The sequence below is a fragment of the Rhinoraja longicauda genome, chromosome 9, assembly GCF_053455715.1.
Source record: "Rhinoraja longicauda isolate Sanriku21f chromosome 9, sRhiLon1.1, whole genome shotgun sequence".
In the NCBI taxonomy this organism is placed as follows: Eukaryota; Metazoa; Chordata; class Chondrichthyes; order Rajiformes; family Arhynchobatidae; genus Rhinoraja; species Rhinoraja longicauda.
The window spans coordinates 22,677,843-22,697,196 of record NC_135961.1 but is presented as its reverse complement, the minus strand read 5'-3'; the positions used below and the strand labels follow the sequence as shown (position 1 = coordinate 22,697,196).

Genomic DNA, 19,354 nt, shown 5'->3' with positions numbered 1-19,354 from the left:
TTGGCCTTGCCAGAAATGTCCACATTATGTACAAAATAAATAAAAGGCAATTAAGCCTACCAATGGCGTTTCAAAATGCTTTGAAACTAATTAAAAAACACAGTACTGGAATTACTCAGCAGATCAGGCAGCATCTCTGGAAGACGTGGATAGGTGACATTTTGAGTTGGGATCCTTCTGACTCTAACCAAACTAATGATCTTGCAGGAGAATGTTGAGGCCGGAATGGAGACGTTGCAAACTGAGATTTCCCTCCACCATGATTTTAAATACAGCATATTTGGAGCCTTCTGCTAATAAAAAAAAGGACATCGAGTCAAATTGCTGGTGTATGTGTGGGTCAACTTGCAGATCAAGGTCAAGCTGTTGACTGGCTGCTACTTTAATATCACCTATTGGCTCCAATCAGCCTGCAGAAGGATCTCGACCGGAAACGTCGTCTACCCATTCCCTCCAATAGATGCCGCCTGACCCGCTGAGTTACTCCCGCACTTTGTGTTTTGCTCAGGATTCCAGCATCTGCAGTTTCTTGCGTCACCTGTTGGTTCCAGGTTGGAGACGTCACAATCGCCGCGCATGTGATAACCAGGTCATTGAATATCCTCAGCCATGCCTGAGCCATTCGACCACAAACCTCGGCAATTCCTTTGCCCCCGCAGATGCTGCTCGATCCGCTGGATTCCTCGTTTGCTGTCTGTCAATTCTAGCATGATTGATCAAGAATTTTCTGGACCTCTGATAAATCATGGTGATGGGGGTGAGCTGGCTGACTTTTATTCGTTGAACAATCACAGAGATGAAATATGTTCCTCTTAACCTCAAGATCTGAGGTCAAAGTCTCAAGCATTTTCCAGTCAAAATCAGCTCGATTAGGAAACACGGGGAATAAAAGACAAACATCCCTTGTCTGCAAATCTTGGCTTCTCACCACCTCACCCCACGGCAAAGAACAGATATTTAACTTTGAATCATTTTAGGTCTTCCCTCTTCCGCCGATCAGATTGATCCCTGGGATGGCGGGACTTTCATATGAGGAAAGACTGGATAGACTAGGCTTGTACTCGCTGGAATTTAGAAGACAGGGGGGATCTTATAGAAACATATAAAATTCTTAAGGGGTTGGAGAGGCTAGATGCGGGATGATTGTTCCCGATGTTGGGGGAGTCCAGAACCAGGGGTCACAGCTTAAGGACCGGGATGAGAAAACATTTCTTCACACAGAGTGGTAAGTCTGTGGAATTCTCTGCCACAGAAGGTAGTTGAGGCCAGTTCATTGGCTATATTTAAGAGGGAGTTAGATGTGGCCCTTTTTGCTAAAGGGATCAGGGGGTATGGAGAGAAGGCAGGTACAGGTTACCGAGCTGGATGATCAGCCATGATCATATTGAATGGCGGTGCAGACTCGAAGGGCCGAATGGCCTACTCCTGCACCTATTTTCTATGTTTCTATGCCCCTCCTCTGTCACCCCAACACTGCTCCGTCTCGGTCAAGTTCACACCACAGGACACGCAGTCTTCCTGCAGGCGATACTGGAGTCATTCGCACTCGGGCCAACACAATAGTTTTGAGGCCTCTGGAACGCGTCAGACAGGAATTACTAGTTTACTAAATATCTTTGCAATTGAAACGATTCCCTCTTTGACCTTTAAATCCTGAATCAAGACATTTACCATCCAGGTACCCGAGTAAGATCAAGGGCCAGTCTGCACAGAGCACTAGATGCAGGGTAAGAGTGTTTTATAGTCGTATGTCCCAAACAGAACAATGAGATTCTTACATGCACAACAGAATATGTAAATAACAGGAGCAAGGATTTTTGTTTGTTGCCGACGTACACTATAAGAGGTGGCCGAATAACAAGGCTTTGGGTAATCATTATATTGGCAATATAATTTCATTTTCGAAGTCCAATTCAAAGATGAAACACTTCCCCAGCGTTTGGGAGCTGAGAAATGCTAAAATGACGGAGAGGTCCCGGGACTTTGACACCTGGTGACCCCCCCCCTCCCCCTATAACGTGCACGATTTTTGAGTTAAGTCGCTATGTCAATTCCCGACGTCCCCAAAGCTGTCAAGTTCTGTTGCCAGATTTCTTCGGCGCGGGGCTTGAGGCAGAAAGCAGCAACAACTTGTGAGGTGTCGCCGCCGGACATCCCGGGGCGCTCGGTGGGGAGGGACTGTCAGGCGCACATTGATCGCCCTAATCCTTGCTCTTGTTCCAGCATGTAACAGAAAGGGCGAGGCGTGGGTTGTCGGGCGATTCGACAAAGCATCTTAAGTGTGCAGCGAACATAAACGCCTTGAGTCGCAATCCGCAGAAAGGAGGGCGACAGTGAGGAGACCAGGTCCGTGAGTAAAGGGGGAATGTGCGCAGCGGGGAACCTCAGAGGTTCATTCCAGTTATGCGAGTCTACCCCGGGCTGTGTGCACAGTGGGTCAGAATGATCCACCCAACCACTGCCGGCGGTGTGCCCAGTCTGGCTGACACAAAGCGGCCTCTGTTGAAGCGTGCAGAGAGAGGTTGGGCGGGGTAGGCGGCATCCTAGACTTCGACCCAGCTACACGGCGACCTTTCTGTAGCCCTTTACTCGCGTTGTAGAGAACGCGTTTGGTGCAGTAATAATGGAATGCAATTTGATGCAAGATTGTAAATTGAGACTGGAGAGAAGTGATCCCACGGCCCGCAATTGTGGCGGAGGTTGAATCTCTGTTTTATTTATCTCCGGTCGTCTGACATCCTGAAATCAGATCGGACGGAAAAGCAAGCAAGTTAAAAAAAAAAAATTCCTGTTGCCACGTCTAGCCGCGTGGTCCTCGATGGGCAGAAAAAATGCTCTATAAAAGGAATGGGAGACTACACTGCCCTGGAGCCAATCCCAGCGGTTTTCACAATGGTGCACGGCTGCATTTCTTGGGAACCAATCCTTCCAGTGACCCCGCCCCGTTCCTCAGACAAATACTGGGAGCATTCATTCGGCGCCTGGACTCTTTTCCATCTATGGGGAAATTGATCTTGTAGGTAGGATTCCTGGGGATATGACTGTAAGAACTCAGAAATGTTGGCATTAGCTTCGGGTGTCCCTGGTCAGGTTTACAAACCGGACTGCTGACAGGATCGGGTATGCATTTAGATGCATTTAACACCCCTGTTGGAAGCAGTTTCGGATATAGAAATGTTTAAAAGTAATTGATTAGTGTTGCAATTATCTCAGCTGCGCGCTATTTTCCCACACTGTGTATGTTTTGGGACAACGTGGTTTAATAGGAAGGTTGCATGAACAGGGAAGTTTTAATCAGAAATCATGTCTTGACTTAACCAATTTCTGGTCATAAGTCATCTGTGGATGATAGATCGGCGCGAACTCCTTCGGCAATCAGTCCGAAAGTTCTCCCCCCTCCAAGCTAAACATCCATAAAAACGGGATTCACCTCTGGCTCATGGCTTGGAAATTCCGAGCGCAAACTGCCCAGGACATTCCACGCCAGAACTGGATCCCAAATTATATTTGGTATCATTGATCGGCGCGGAATGCTGCCTGAAATATGCATTATCTGTAATCAGTGTGGCAGGGAGGGCTTTGGGAGGGTGTGGGGTAAAGGTTGACCGGCGAGAGTTAGTGACCCTATGTTGTGTAAACCCAGCCATTTACATCACATTTACTGTCACCGGTGGCAGAAATGAAACACGCCCTGGAAGCACACGGCTGATTTGATTTGTGTTTTGTTTATCTCCGATCTCAGGGCTGCTCTTTCTCCCCAATTACCAAGGCTTGTTTAATCTGCATGCTTTTGACGTTGTGCTTGGCTCCTTCGGGACTCGGCACTCGGCGCGCACACACATACACACACACACACACACACACACACACACACAGTCTACTCCCAGCCAATTCTCCTGTTCCGTTCTCACAGTGGTTTGACTCCAGGAGCCCGGCCCGCTCTTGTTAAAACATCCAACCGATTTCCCTCAAGTTTCCCCCAACCTGAATTGCGGACCGGGATCGACTCCGAATGACAGGTAAGGCGTTAAAGTGCCTCGTCCCTGTTTTTCTCTGCGATGGGTTGGTTCCCCACGTCTGGGCAGATGCCACTGTGCAGTGGAGGTGCTGTCGATGGGAAGGACCCGCGGGTGGAACTGGAGAGGGAGTGGGCTGGTCGAGAGGAGATCGGTCGGGTTTTTTTTTACTGGGAAGGGTAATTTACACCGGGCTGGATAAGGCGGGGAGCTGGAATAATCTGAGACGTTGCAGTAACACGGAGAGGTTTGCTTTTGTTCAATACGTTGTCCAGGTATAAAGTATCTAAGTGGTTCCTGTTTCTCTGGCCCTGCAGTCCCTAGGTTAAGAAATGACATTGGTGATTTCGATGAGCAGATTATGCGATCTTCCCATTGAAGAGGCTTCAGATATCCCGGAGTACGCGCCCATCTGGGAAGAATCTTTCAGCAAAACCGCAGCGATTTCAACCCAGACTAAATACGGAGAGCCCACAGGTCAGTCCGGAGCAGGTACCAGACATCGCATCTCATCTCACCCTCTTGTGTTTTTCTCCTGGGCTCCAACCCCGTGTGTTTGGGTGCGGGCGGGTCTACACTCCGGGCTGCCAATGTGTGCTGCTCAGCCACAGTTTATAACGAGGTCGGCGAGGGAGAGCCAAGGTAGGTGCAAATCAATATGGTTTTCACAAGAGGAAACACTTTGTTTTGTTTTTGTCCCGATTTCTTACAACTGCCTGCCACAGTGTACAGCCATCAATTTAATGATTTCAGCTGGAGATGTACTGTTTGTAATGGGTCTTCTTAGCCACTTTCAGCGGGCAACTGTACAGTTTGTGCGTATCTATCTTTATATATATGTATAGAAAGCTGTAGCAAATTATTTTTGAACAAAATGACAGCAATAAAGTAAAAATAATTAATATTTAATTCCCAACATGATTGTGCAATATTCACAGGCTGTCTCAACACAAAGACACATGCTGTTCATTGTAAAATTAAGTTCGCAATAAGTGTGCCGATCTGTAGCCGTAGGTCCGTGGCAGTGATTTCAAACTGATAATATAATGGGGTTCAAATGACCCAAGCTTGACTCTTACAATATTTAAATCTTTCATAGATCGGGACATTTCTGTTTGCATAAAACATTTTCACCAGTGCCAACTGACCAAAAGTGATGTGTGGGCAGGGAGAAGTTTGGAAGTGGCTGCTCTCTTGAACCCAGTCCAAATTAACGGAGGGAGGAAACTGTATAGAGGGAAGACACAAAATGTTGGAGTAACTCAGCAGGACAGGCAGCATCTCTGGAGAGAAGGAATGGGTGACGTTTCGGGTGGAGACCCTTCTTCATATAGAGGGATTCACTTTCACTCCAATAGTGCTATCAAGTATGCAACTGGTTAGTCTGATCACAACATTTTGTTAACTGATTCTATATCAAGTGTTCACCAAAACATATAAACAGTCTTTGTATGTTATACCAAAGCACAGCATTATGGCAACATGACTTCAGTCACTAACTCCAGGATAGCCAAGTGTATGGCAGAATTGTGATGCTCTTTTAAGATCTGCTGTTGGATTATAGTGACCAGAAAAGCACTGGTGTGACACTTTGGAACAGATCTGTAGTTACAAGAAACAAGGTGAGATCCTCATTTAAAGGTAATTAGAATCAATTCTGCCATCCCCATCCCACTTTCCTGACACTTGGGAACAAATTGTCATCTAGGAAGGGTAGAAAGAAGGAACTGCAGATGCTGGTGTACGCAAAAGGACATAAAGTGCTGGAGTAACTCAGCAGATCAGGCATCATTTCTGGCAAGATGCATAGGTGACGTTTCGGGTAAGATCGCTTCAGGGATCAGCCTGAAGAAGAGTCCCGACCCGAAACGTCACCTTTCCATGTTCTTCAGAGATGCTGCCTGACCCGCTGAGTTACTCCAGCACTTTGTGTCCTTTATTGACATCTACGAACCTTGAAGAACAAGGAAAGGCCAGGAATGAGTGGGTTAGCAAATGATGAACATTTGACAGCACTGGGCCTCTACTCGCTGGAGTTTAGAAGGTTACATAGAGACATGGAAATTAGGTGCAGGAGTAGGCCGTTCGACCCTTCGTGACTGATCATCCAGAATTCCCTGCAACAGAGGGCAGTGGAAGTCAAATCACTGGATGGATTTAAGAGAGAGTTAGATAGAGCTCTAGGGGCTAGTGGAATCAAGGGGTATGGGGAGAATGCAGGCACGGGTTATTGATTGTGGACGATCAGCCATGGTCACAATGAATGGCGGTGCTGGCTCGAAGGGCCGAATGGCCTCCTCCTGCACCTATTTTCTATGTTTCTGTTTCTAGAATAAGTACCCTGTTCCTGCTTTCCCCCCATATCCCCTGATTCCGTTAGCTCTGAGCTATATCTAACTCTCTCCTGAATACATCTTGAGGGGGTGACCTCATTGAAACTTACAGAATAATGAAAGATAATGATGTGGAAAGGATGTTTCCCCTGGTGGGAAAGTCTAGGATCAAAGGTCATAGCCTCAGAATTAAAGGGTGCTCTTTTAGAAAGGAGGTGAGGAGGAACGTCTTTAGTCAGAGGGTAGTTACCCAGTGAAACATTACCACAGAGGGCTGTGGAGGCCAAGTCAGTGGATATTTTTAAAGCAAAGATAGACAAATTCTTTATTCGAATGGGTGTCAAGTGTTATGGGAGAAGGCAGGAAAATGGGATTAGGAGGCAGAGATCAGCCATTATTGAATGGTGGAGTAGATGGGCTGAATGGCCTAATTCTACTCCTATAACTTGTGAACTTGTAATATCAAGATGATAAGTGAGGAGGAGAGTCAAATTGCGGCACTCTGCAGTGCGGTAAAGTCACCAGGCTCAGCTTCCTAGTGAAAATTAAAAAGAGCATGGCCATGAGACTCTAGTTTCAATGAGGCACTGTGGCAGCATAATGCCTTTGTTAGTACAAAGCGTGATTAAACCTCTGCCAATGACCACAAGGGCCAGTTTGGCATAGTGATGGGGAATGTTGGATTTAAAGCCCATGTAGCTAGTAGTGGGAAATGTGTCATGTCAGCCAGCTTGGGGTTTGTAGATGTAAAAAGATCACCAATGCTACATTTGGACTGGTCAGTGACTTGTGAAGTTGTCACTGTCCAACAGCAGAGCTGTATGAGGAGGCCAGAGCTATGCGGAATATTTGACTTTCCTGGAGAGTAGAGTCAGTGATTGCAGTAATTTTGCCGCAATATTGTGTTTTGCTATATCATATGATTTTTTTAAAAAAAATTCTTAGTGAGGACATGATATAGAATGAATGACCAGAATCATCTAGGGTCTTCTCAGGAATGGCATGTGATGCTGTTAAGTCTAGCTATCATCGATTCCAGCATTGTCTTCGGAAAGATTGAACAAAATGTCGAGGCAATGTGCAGCCTGATTTGACACGTCTTCTGTTGTTGTTTTGGTTCTGTTGTTGACCTGTGGTTAAGAGCATGGCCTGCCTGCACAGTGGAGCAAGTGTAGAATGAAGAAGACCTTCTGAAAGCAGCTGTATTCCATTTTTTAATGGAGATTACCAGGCAGACAGGAAAAGATTCAGGGATCTGCTCAAAGTCTGCTTGAAGAAAGGAAACATTTTCATTGACTCCTGGGAATCTCTGGCTCATGACTTGCTCCAAAGTGGAGAAGGAGTATTTGGGATGGTTTTGAAAACCCCAAGACCATGCATTAGGGGAACCGGGATCCCGTGTAATCAATGGAAAGAGCAGACACCCTCACAAACCACCCACCCCTGTAGTCACAACCTGCTTAATCTTTGCAAGGGTCTATAGTTTTTACATAGGCCTTAGTAGCCACTTCAAAACCCACAATGTTGGGGGAGAAACAAGCCAGCCTCGATCCCAAAGGACTGTCTAAACTGGTTATCAATGTACACGCTGAGGCCTTATAATGGAGCATGGAACTGTTTTATTTTACCTATGGCCATATTTAATTATTCCAATTTAGCATGGTTTTATTTCAATTGTGTTCTGCTTCCACACATTCCAAATACGTATGTATTACATAATAGAAACATAGAAACATAGAAAGTAGGTGCAGGAGGAGGCCATTTGGCCTTCGAGCCAGCACTGCCATTCATTGCGATCATGGCTGATTATCTACAATCAGTAACCTGTGCCTGCCTTCTCCCCATATCCCTTGATTCCACTAGACCCTAGAGCTCTATCTAATTCTCTTTTAAATTCATCCAGTGAATTGGCCTCCACTGCCCTCTGTGGCAGAGAATTCCACAAATTCACAACTCTCTGGGTGAAAAGGTTTCTTCTCACTTCAGTTTCAAATGGCCTCCCCTTTATTCTTAGACTGTGTCCCCTGGTTCTGGACTCCCCCAACATTGGGAACATTTTTCATGCATCTAGCTTGCCTCGTCCTTTTATAATTTTATACGTCTCTATAAGATCCCCTCTCATCCTTCTAAACTCCAGTGAATACAGGCCCAGTCTTTCCAATCTTTCCTGGGACAATCTCCCAGGGATTAACCTCGTGAACCTATGCTGTACTGCCTCAATAGCAAGGACGTCCTTCCTCAAATTAGGAAACCAAAACTGCACACAATATTCCAGATGTCGTCTCACCAGGGCCCAATGAACTATGAATTAATGAACTAAGATTGCATATTGCACCCTTCATCAAAGATTTACACTTTCTTTTAGTCATTATCTTTCAACTAAAATGTTTAAGGACTTGCTTTAAAGAAAATAGGGATAGGAGTGTTAACATTGAACAAATTAGTTAACTTGTTGAAGGTGAGATGGTGGAAATCTGGAGAGAAGCATCTTTGATAAATGAAGCTAGAGCAATGAATGGATTTGTTATTGTTTGTTCCATCTGTCTCAGTTGCAATGCTTGGACCTAAGGGCGCTGAAATAAGTGTGGTACCAAGAAAATAACTGGGGTAAGATAGGAATGCACATCCAGTCAGTCATCATCTGAAAAACCGCAAAATATGTTGCTTTTGTTAGAATTAACTATTTTGCTATACCTGGAAGTCAACATATTTCCCCTTGCAGTTGTTGACTAGAAGTTTGTACTTTTCAACAATTTTCAGTTTTTCTAAATAATATCAAGTACTTAATATTTTCTTCCATAGTTTACAAAGTGACCCTTATACTTCAGATGTAGCTATTATTCAAAGGTTGTATCTTCGGTTTTTCAACTATCATCTTCATTTGCTTCTCAGGCATTCCTGGTATAATTCCTGGTATACGATTGGTATTAACTTAGAGCATTTATCAAAAATAAAAGTTTCCATATGCGGGAGGCCCAGTGCATTCCAGATTTAAGTGTAGAAATTGATTTACCATAAATTCAAAACACTTGTCAGCAGGGGGATGGTTTCTGAGATTTGAATTTTTCAACATTTTTCAATAGTTGTCCAATTCAGGACACATGGTGACAGTGAGCAAACTGATCATCGTTTGATGCAGTAGGAATGTAAGAATACATTGCATATTTATACCATCAATTGTTATGTTTTTGTTGGGCTCGTACTTCAAAACAGTGCAAATAAATATTAGGTAGAATTTCCACTCCTAGCAACAATCCATGAGAATGCACCCGTTCATTTTGTTTTCATCATACTCGTCTGGAGGTAAATTTAAGGTAAATTTCACAGAACACTTGGGACATCCTGAGATCACGAAATGATGATTGTTACATTTTTTTTTTTCCTTTAACATTAGATGGAATGCAGTCTATCACACAGAAAGTTAAGAGAAATATAGCTCTTCTCTGCATGTCCATAACAACCAAATCTTAGCCTACATTTAACACATTTTCAATGGGCTAAAAGCAAATTTTCCCTTTTTGAGTTAAGGTGAAATAACCTGTAAAATAAATAGCTTATATCGTATTCCAGGACAAATCAAAATCGAGAACATGATAAAGAATAGGATTTTAAAATGGAGTGATTTGTGAAACAAAATATTCTTGTGTCTTTAATATTTCTACTGTCTGCAGTTGCATCATAATTCTCTAATTGCATTCATGAACTCGAGTTCACCAATATAAATATGTAAGTCCCAAAGTTTAAAAGATTTTTCTCCAAACATGGAGTCTCACTCAGATGGACCAAAGATCAGAGAAAAAAAGCGTGGAGGTCAGTCAACCTTAAAGAATGAGCCTCCATTTCTTTTTGGCAATTGATTTAACAGATGAAATTCTTCAGCTACTGCAGCTTAAATAAACTGGCCAAAAAGCTTGATTTCTACTCCTATCTTGGCTGTGGGATTCAATGTGGAAGCAGGATTGCACAAGTTTGGGTCTAGCAATAACCTTGTTATAATTGGTCAGTCTCCGATAAGAATGACTTTTAAGGACGTAGGAAATGAGTAATCATTCATTCCCTCAGCATGATTATTCTCTGGAATCATTGCTGACCTGCATTACAATCTTATTTAATCACGTCAGTTGTTTAGTTTACTGTCGTGTGTACTGAGGTACAGTGAAAAGCTCATGTACTCCACATAACGCAAAATCTGTACTAGAGACCTATTAATCTTAATCATTAAAGGATTACTATTTCAACAACAATAATGGGTTTGGTTAAGGAGGGAAACATTGTGCAAATCTCTCAGCATCAAACAATGTATAATGAATAATTGTGCATGTAAAATCAATTTGTCACTCATGGTGTATATCTGAAAGCTCAAGAGACGGAGATAACTATAGATTAAGAAGATTTGGTTATCCAAATTAATTTTTCTGGAATTACTCCAGTACTTCCCAGGTATCCCCAAATTTCAAAAGATTTTCTCCACACCTGGACAATTCAAGGTGTTTTGCCTTTGTTCTGTTTCTGAGTCCAGTCTTTGAATGAGAATTTCCTGACATCAATCCTCAATTTACCCATATTAATTTGACCGTGGGTTTGTAGGTTAATTGGCCTCTATAAAAAAAAATTGTGTAGGGAGAGGATGTGAAAGTGGAACAAAATAGAACTAGTGTGAACAGGTGATCAATGGTCGGTGTGGTCTCAATGGGCCAAAGGGCCTGTTTCCATGCTGTATTTCTCTAAAAAAAAAGAGCCATCTCCCTCAATAATGTAAGTAATGACATTAAGGAAATGTACTTGTCAAATGTACCATTTGAAATTCTAGTGTTGCCATTAACAAGAATCTCATCCTAAGAGACAGCACTACACTGAATTGATTGGACTCCAACAATGTTGGATTGACCCCTCTGGACTTAATAATTCATTAATTTCAGAAGAGATGCTAGTCACAGGATTACTTAATGAAGAGGCAATGTATCATCTTTCATTCAGTGAGACAAAAATAGCCAGAGGAAATGACTCATTCAAATCTCTTAGGTTAAGGCAGTAATAAAGTAAAACAATAGGAAAAAAAAGTTGCGATTATTATTCAGGGAGATGTTTAATGATCATAACTATGCTGAAATGTCAATCTTGTTACGTGGTCTTTAATATAACATGAATAATTGTGCTCATTGAAGCATGAAGTGAAAGGCCTGGATAGAGTGGTTGAATAGTGATAGGCCTGGATAGAGTAGATGTGGAGAGGATGTTTCCACTAGTGGGGAGGGTCTAGGATCAGAGGCCATAATCTCAGAATAAAAGGACGTATCTTTAGAAAGGAGATGAGTAGGAATTTCTTTAGCTAGAGGGTGGTGAATCTGTGGAATTCATTGCCACAGAAGGCTGTGTAGGCCGTCAATGGATATTTTTAAGGTGGAGATTGATAGATTCTTCATTAGTAAGGGTGTCAGGGGTTATGGGGAGAAGGCAGGAGAATGGGGTCGAGAGGGAAAGAGTTCAGCCATGATTGAATAGCGGAGTAGCCATAATGGGCCAAATGACCTAATTCTGCTCCTATGACTTATGAACTTATGAACACATACCGTTAGTGAAAGTTTAACCTGCGACAAATAAATCAATAGGATGTGTAATTGGAAAATAGTATTACATGTATATCTGAATATTTTATTGACTCTGGAATTGGTCCACAGCAGAAAATACTTTATTAATTCTCAATTGTAAGGGAAAAAGGATAAAATTAATAAAGTGAAGAAATCTCTAACCACATGTTATTCTGCCTTTGATTAATTTCTACAGAATCCTCTTGCAAAGGAATCTCAAATTTTCTAACAACGTCCAAGATAGCATACTTCAAACGGAAATATGTGGAAGATGAAGATCTTCATCCACCTGCTCACAGTTGTTGCCAAAGAGTAGGTTGAAAGAATTTATTAGAACTCTTTTACAACTTAATTACTACTTTCTGTTATATTTGGTGCAGTTTTATTTCTTCACAAAATAGAAGAAGGAGATATACACCACACATGCAATATGTGGTCTGGTCAGTTTACCAATCTTTATTACATCTTGACAGTTCCCCAGTGCTTTAGGAAGTTATTGATTTGAAAAATGATTAAGCATGAGAATCCTAGATAAAAACGGGGATCAAAGAGTTACTTTTGCACATCTTCCAAAGCCTGGACAAAACATACAGGATCTTTTTTTAGTAAGGCCAGTGGCTGAACAAAGAAAATTATAAAGATATGGGATATGTTGGTGATAAATCGCATGAAGAAGTAAAGAAGAAAATAATTATGCATATTAATTTACTTGCCTACTTTTCCACATTCTTCACATTGCAGGAACACTCTGGAGTGTATAGGATTGAGTTAGTGAATGGATGAGGCTTAATGTACATACATGATCTCAATTATAATTATATCAGTTACCAATGGGACCAAGCTTGTGGAATAAAAATAGAGATATTAACAACAGTAAATCAAGATTTTTTTTTTTCCCTTCATATTTCAGATACAGCGCGGAAACAGGCCTTTTCGGCCCACCAAGTCCGCACCGCCCAGCGATCCCCGCACATTAACACTATCCTACACACACTAGGGACAATTTTTACATTTACCCAGTCAAATTAACCTACATACCTGTACGTCTTTGGAGTGTGGGAGGAAACCGAAGATCTCGGAGAAAACCCACGCAGGTCACGGGTAGAACGTACAAACTCCTTACAGTACAGCACCCGTAGTCAGGATCGAACCTGAGTCTCCGGTGCTGCATTCGCTGTAAAGCAGCAACTCTACCGTTGCGCCACCATGCCGCCCAATAAATAAGTGCCGCCGAATGTTCATAGTTGTGTTATGAAAGAAAATCATATGGCCTTATTATTTGATGACTTACTTCTTTCCTTTGGCTTAGGCACGGACATTGGTCGCTCCTGAGGATCGTACCCACATACTTCGTTTATCATTGGAAAAATTAAGACTGATTGAAGATCCCGAAGTATTTTTGCGTCGATCAGTACTGATCAACAACTTACTGAAGCGGATCCGAGGGGAGATGCAGAATGACTGGTATTTGTCTGCCTGCTCTTTTGGGGAGACGAGGCCTAATAATTGGTTTGGATCACAAGACTCTACCTGCAGGAAACGGCTGCGGATTGCCAAGGAGTATGAGAGCAACCTGCATGATTGCTGCTTTTACCAGGAACGTGCCAACCAGTATTCAGTGATACCTTTCTCAGTTTATAATGGAGAGAGAGTTGCCTCCACTCTGCCAAGTTGCTCCCGCCAGGGCATGGACTGCCCTGACGTTTACGGAATCCACAGCGCGCATCCCAGAATTGAACTGGCAACCAGTGCATTGTCTGACATTTATGAGAACATTGAAAAAAAAGGTGATAAGGAAATCAATAAGGAAGATGAGCATCAAAAGGGAAGCAACACAGAGAAACATACCTCCTGCGAAAGGGGCCTCCCTCATGTGTGCAGTGATAAGGAGGTTGATTGCACAGCGACTGGCTTCAGAAATGATGGAATTGTTTCTCCTGAATCTGGGTTAGATTCCAGCATATTAAAGCAATATGTAGGCGATCATAAACTTTGTTGTGTAGAGGAAGCAAAATTAGAAGCAGCTTGTTTTGCAATGGCCACAACCAACAGTTTAACAAGCATAACTAAGAGCACATGCAGAGTCAGTGACACTTATTAGCAGGAACACCCATTACAGAAACTGATGTTGAATCTTTACCATCATGCTGATGCACTTTATACCATTCTTGAAACTAGATCCTGATGAAAAAATATGTAGGAAAGGAAATAAACCAGCACATTGTGGTTCAGTTTTCTTAGACTGACCATCATAGCAGGTTAAGGTTTTATGTTATAGACAGTGGTTTATACAGAGAATAACTTGAGTGTGATCGAAGGTGCCTTAAATTTGTTACCACAGTGTTAAAGTTTGCAGGACTATATGAATCATCTGTTGGGGTTAGCTGTATGAGATTTTATAATATTTTCTTATATTTTGACTTGCCACAGAACATGAGCTCTAACACATAGAAAGCAAGAGTTTTTGTTTGTTATTTTAAAATTACCATTTGGAACAGATAATGTGTATAATTTCAGCCTGTTCTCTGTATAATATTCTTGAATAAGCCAACAGTGTGTTCCATGAGCAAACATCCAGCTGCTTGAGCATTTCCATAGCAACAGTTAGACTGCTGCAGAGAATTAAATTTGTGCTGTACAGTCTGTGAATTGGTGGCTGACTTATAATTCTTCAATATTTTTTTAAGAATTGCAATGCTTTACTTAACCTTTAAACTAAAAAAAAACATTTCTTCAAACTTCTTTCCTGCTTTTTGCTGAAAATCCAAAATCATTTTAACGACATAATCATCAGCAAAGACCATAGAATGAAATCTTGTCTGTAGGGACTGCTCAGTTGTAACTGGATTTTAAAACTTTGGGCGGCGTATTAGCTCAAATGAGGGATGGAAAATGCTCTCCATAAAACCAATTGCATTTGGAGTAATCAAGTCCTTCACATTAAGGCATTCGCTGTTTTGTTGTGATTGTGGCCGATATTTATGTTTCCAATGCAATTGTATATGCTTTTATAAAAATCAAAAAAATAATAATCGGGGTCCTTTTCCACGTGATATGGTAAATTGGTTCATACAAGTGTTTTACAGTAAAATGTGATTTACATGTAAGATATTTATTAAACAGTAGAACATTTTACACGGGAGTAGTTCAATATTAATTTTCCTCAGATACGTGGAAACAAATGAATTGGTTCCAAGTGGGAATGGAAATTATTAAATACAGCAAATCAAGTTTTCTCCTGTTCAAGTGTATTTGGAAATGAAATAAGGCTTTAGAAATAAAAAGAACTAGCTTGCATTTGAGAAGTGCCTTTACCCATCATTATATACCCCAATGCATGTGACTCTACACAAGGGGAATTCAAAGATTGCGGTTATATTGCAACTAATATTGACCTTAAAATTTGCCACTAAAAGCAGTGAGTTGATGACCACACTTAACAATTGTGTTTTGGATAAAATTCTGTTGCTTGGCTATGAAAATATTGTGCTATGCAATCAAATTGCTAGGTTTAATCAGAGTGTCCTGTAAGCAATATAAACCTGATGTCTAAGGGTGTACATGCGAACTCTATTGCAATCTCACCCATTCTTTGCTATTCAATCTTCTATTTGGATAGGTTGGAAATGGTCACATCATAACTTCAGGCCATTTATGCTAAAACCAACAGTCAGATTTATTCACAGAGTGCACAGAATCAGAAAGACACACCAGAGTAAACTTGCCAAGGTGTGGTTTCCATCTTGAAGACTTGCTGAACAGGTACCTGTTCACTTTGAAGTACAAATTCTCCAAATTATGTTCCCATTTTGAAAATGGTTTGGGTAAAATTTAGCTTGTGGCATTGATCATTCTTGCCAAGTTGCATTTTTCTTATTCATCTTGAAATATAGCAGACAGGTTGAAAAACACATTATAATGAAGTTATGCTTGGAATTCTGCAGTGAATCAATCTACAGAACAGACAAACATAAGAAAATCGGAGCAGGAGTAGGCTACTCAGCCCCTCAAGCCTGCCGCACTATTCAATATGATCGTGGCTGATCTGCCTAAGGCCTCATCCCTTCTGTGCCAGATGCCCACACCCATCAATTGCTTGGTCTTTCAAAAGTGCATCTATTCCTCAGTAAATGACCTAGCCTCCACAACTCTTCACAAACTCACTAACTCTGTGAGAGGTTGCTACACAACTCAGTTTTAAATGACCGACCCCTGATCTTCTAACTATTCCCTTGTTTGAGACTTTTCCTCGGGTACAAACATCACAATATGCCCCCTTTCAGCTTTGATAGGATCATCCCCCATTCTTCTAAGGTCAAAAAATATTTAAGGCTAATCTTTTATTTTTGCAATTTCAACTTAAAAGCAAGAGTGCACTAAAAAAATGTGATTTAACAGCCCCAGCTCAGGAAAATACAAAATAATAGACTTTGGAGGAGGCGGTATATTCTTAATACAATCATTTCCCTTTTTTGGGTCATCAGAGTAATTGGATTTAACTTCCTTTACAAATGGATATCAACATTTGACATCTGCCAGAACTAGACATTGGTAAGACCTATTTCATTTCGAGGAGAAGTACAGACAAAGATAATTAATTTAAGACAGTTATTATCCATTATTTGTGTCTGTTTATGCAATGAGTTGTGGGAATTAATTACCCACACAAACAATATGTTTTCACTTTGTATGAAAAATTTTACTATGATTTATTATTACTTTTCAAACATTCAGAGGATCCTAAACCATCTTATGACCAATTAATTAAAGTGCAATCATTGTTCATTTGTAGCAAAAAAATATGTACAGAGCAAGATTCTTCAAAAAGCAATGAGCCGAATAACCAGAATATTAATTTATGTTAAGTTGAGGACGAATACGGCAGAGACATTGTGGGCTGTATAGCCTGTTCTTGTATTGTACTGTTCTATGTTCTACATGGAATTTTCATTTTCAAAGGAATTTGCATAACTACTCCATTTCTTGTTCTTTACCTTCAACATCCTCATTAACATGTCTATTTTTTAGTAGAGTTGGTTTGCATATATATTTCATGATTCCTGACTGATGTCATGTGCATATAATAGGCAGACACAAAATGCTGGAGTAACTCAGCAGGTCAGGCAGCATCTTGGGAGAGGAATGGGTGACGTTTTGGGTCTAGACCCAGTCTGAAGAAGGGTCTCGACCCGAAACGTCACCCATTCCTTCTCTCCCGAGATGCTGCCTGACCTGCTGAGTTACTCCAGCATTTTGTGTCTACCTTCAATTTAAACCAGCATCTGCAGTTTTTTTCCTGCATATAATAGGTGCTGATTTACTATAATATTGGTGGCTTACTATTGCCTTCTTAATTAAAAAATAATTCTGGATCATTGTTAGGTCACCAAATGATATGTAACATTTGTGACTGAAAGACAGAATATCAATTTCTGCCTGTGACTCGACATACTCCACCAAAGATGTGTTCATACATCTCTACTGCACTGTTTACCAGAACCTGAAGTGTCCCATCACTGTCATTATCTTTTCCCTGAGTCTGAAGAAGGGTCCCAACCCAAAACAAATCGGTTGCTTTTACTCTCCCTAGATGTTGCCTGACCCTGAGTCCAGTACTTTATTTCTTGCTCATATTTCCAGTATCTGCAGTTTTTAGTGTCTCTGTTTAAATTTTCCCTATCTGCTTTCAGACTTTTTGTCCAACAAGAAAATATGCCCTTTTACAATAATGGTAATGTTTACTGTGATTGTTTTGCAGATGTGTCATGACTCATTGCTATATTTTCATAATGAAATTGCAATCTCACAAAATAGGTATTGGCAAGGTGAGCATTCCTGCTGCTTAACTATTGCGAATGCTTGAGATAAGTCTGCTTCCCCATCACTTTTGGTATGGAAATGTTAGACCCTCCATTTCATATCAATGTAAATGAGGCAAGAAAGGGCTTGTTTGAACCACAGAGGAAAATGATCACAATACAAATGATTTGCAACTCAAACACTCTGCAGTATTTTCTTTGTTAATGTGCACGCACGCTTTTCACAGTTGAAAAAGAACATTGAATAGAAAATTTGGGATAAGCTTACTAGTTGAAATTTGTTGAGAAGATTTGGGAAATATGTGATCTGTATGAAATATTTTGGTTAGGCTCGTTGAAACTGGCAGGAAATGCAGTGAAAAGTTATCTAAAGTTTTAGTACATTTACTTTAAATGTAAATATATTAAGTTTGTTCTGATGCTTCTTTGCTGATATTCTTCAATATAACCATTTATTTTAAAATCACACATTTTTCATAATTATGACATTAATAGTAATTGTTGCCTCGATTTTTCATTCACAACAAGTGACAAATTACCAAATAACTTTAGTGTTTTGTTTTCTGCCAGAACTGTCCATTGCTCAGCTCTCACCTCCAGCTTTCTGCTCTCTTCACCTAGGCTCTCATAGGGAGGTGAGATCACATAGGGTGCCTGGAAGGGAAATGAGGCCCACCCATCTTGTCCAAGGTTTGGAAAAATGTTCTATTCATTTAAAAATGAAATAAGATATGAAACGTTGTGAAACAGATGCAGTAAGCTGCATCATTAATTAAACTTTATATGTAATGCAAATCTAAGGCAGGCCTTTCTGCTTACTTACTTTCTATCAATTGCAACCTAATGATTGTGGAGATTAAATCATGATTGCAGGAAACCAATTCATAAAAACTATTAACCTGAAATAGAGATTACTTTACCATATCTTTGACCATAGCCATCAAGCATCAGCTATCAATCAAGGAAACATAAATTTCAAAAAAGTTACATATTTCTTGAGCAGTCCTCTCTCTCCTAGATAACTGCATTTATCTAAAAGAACGGAGAACAACGTGTCAGTTTAAATTTGTGTGGTTTAATAACATATCTGAGATCTTATTGCTGATATCGCTTTACGGAGTCATATTTATTTAAACCCTTGCATTAAACACTACAAGAACCATTCCTTCTTTAATCTAAACACAGTGAATGAAATTCAATTTGCCCCAGGAATATGTTGTACATGTTTGTTATGAAGCACTATTAATCATGAGGAACTCACTCCAAGTTAAATTTTATTAACAAGATTAACTTTTTTCACAAACTTACAGTTCTCAGAGTTATGAAAGTAAAGCAAATATTGGGACAGTTGGCCTGAATGTTGCCTTTCTTCAGAAGCTTTGAGTGGATCCTTGAATCGTCTTCTCTACCCACCTGATAATCTCTTCCTATGAAAGAGCCTGGAATAGTCTGTTTTGGTAATCTTTTGTGAATACCTAAGTAATATCACCTCCCAAAGTAACTGACTGGCAGTAACTAGGACTTCAGTGCTTAAGATGTCGGTCGGTGAGATGACGATGATTGGTTTGTTTATCGTTCCAGTGAACCTGGAACATCTT

At 40.8% G+C, this 19,354-nt stretch overlaps 1 protein-coding gene across 8 annotated transcripts; it reads left to right on the top strand.

The window, feature by feature from the left end:
* Positions 1 to 2,029: 2,029 nt before the first annotated feature.
* On the top strand, positions 2,030 to 15,499 carry sertad4 (SERTA domain containing 4). 8 transcript variants are annotated; one of them, XM_078404944.1, is made up of 6 exons: positions 2,030 to 2,346; positions 3,914 to 4,019; positions 4,334 to 4,493; positions 5,116 to 5,394; positions 12,134 to 12,249; positions 13,247 to 15,499. In XM_078404944.1, the coding sequence occupies exons 3-6, from the start codon at positions 4,349 to 4,351 to the stop codon at positions 14,036 to 14,038; spliced, it is 1,332 nt and encodes a 443-aa protein (XP_078261070.1). In that variant the 5' UTR covers positions 2,030 to 2,346; positions 3,914 to 4,019; positions 4,334 to 4,348; the 3' UTR covers positions 14,039 to 15,499. The 8 variants fall into 8 exon arrangements, with proteins under 8 accessions (XP_078261070.1, XP_078261072.1, XP_078261069.1 ...); XM_078404943.1 differs by lacking the exon at positions 2,030 to 2,346 and adding an exon at positions 2,363 to 3,016; XM_078404945.1 differs by lacking the exon at positions 2,030 to 2,346 and adding an exon at positions 2,363 to 3,020.
* Positions 15,500 to 19,354: the final 3,855 nt, after the last annotated feature.

Bases quoted from the DNA above. Each gene is read 5' to 3' on its own strand.
- sertad4 (XM_078404946.1), top strand. From the start codon at position 4,349: ATGACATTGGTGATTTCGATGAGCAGATTATGCGATCTTCCCATTGAA. The intron at 5,395-12,133 runs GTTAGTCTGATC...TAATTTCTACAG, and splicing joins TGCTATCAAGTATGCAACTG to AATCCTCTTGCAAAGGAATC. The intron at 12,250-13,246 runs GTAGGTTGAAAG...CCTTTGGCTTAG, and splicing joins CTCACAGTTGTTGCCAAAGA to GCACGGACATTGGTCGCTCC.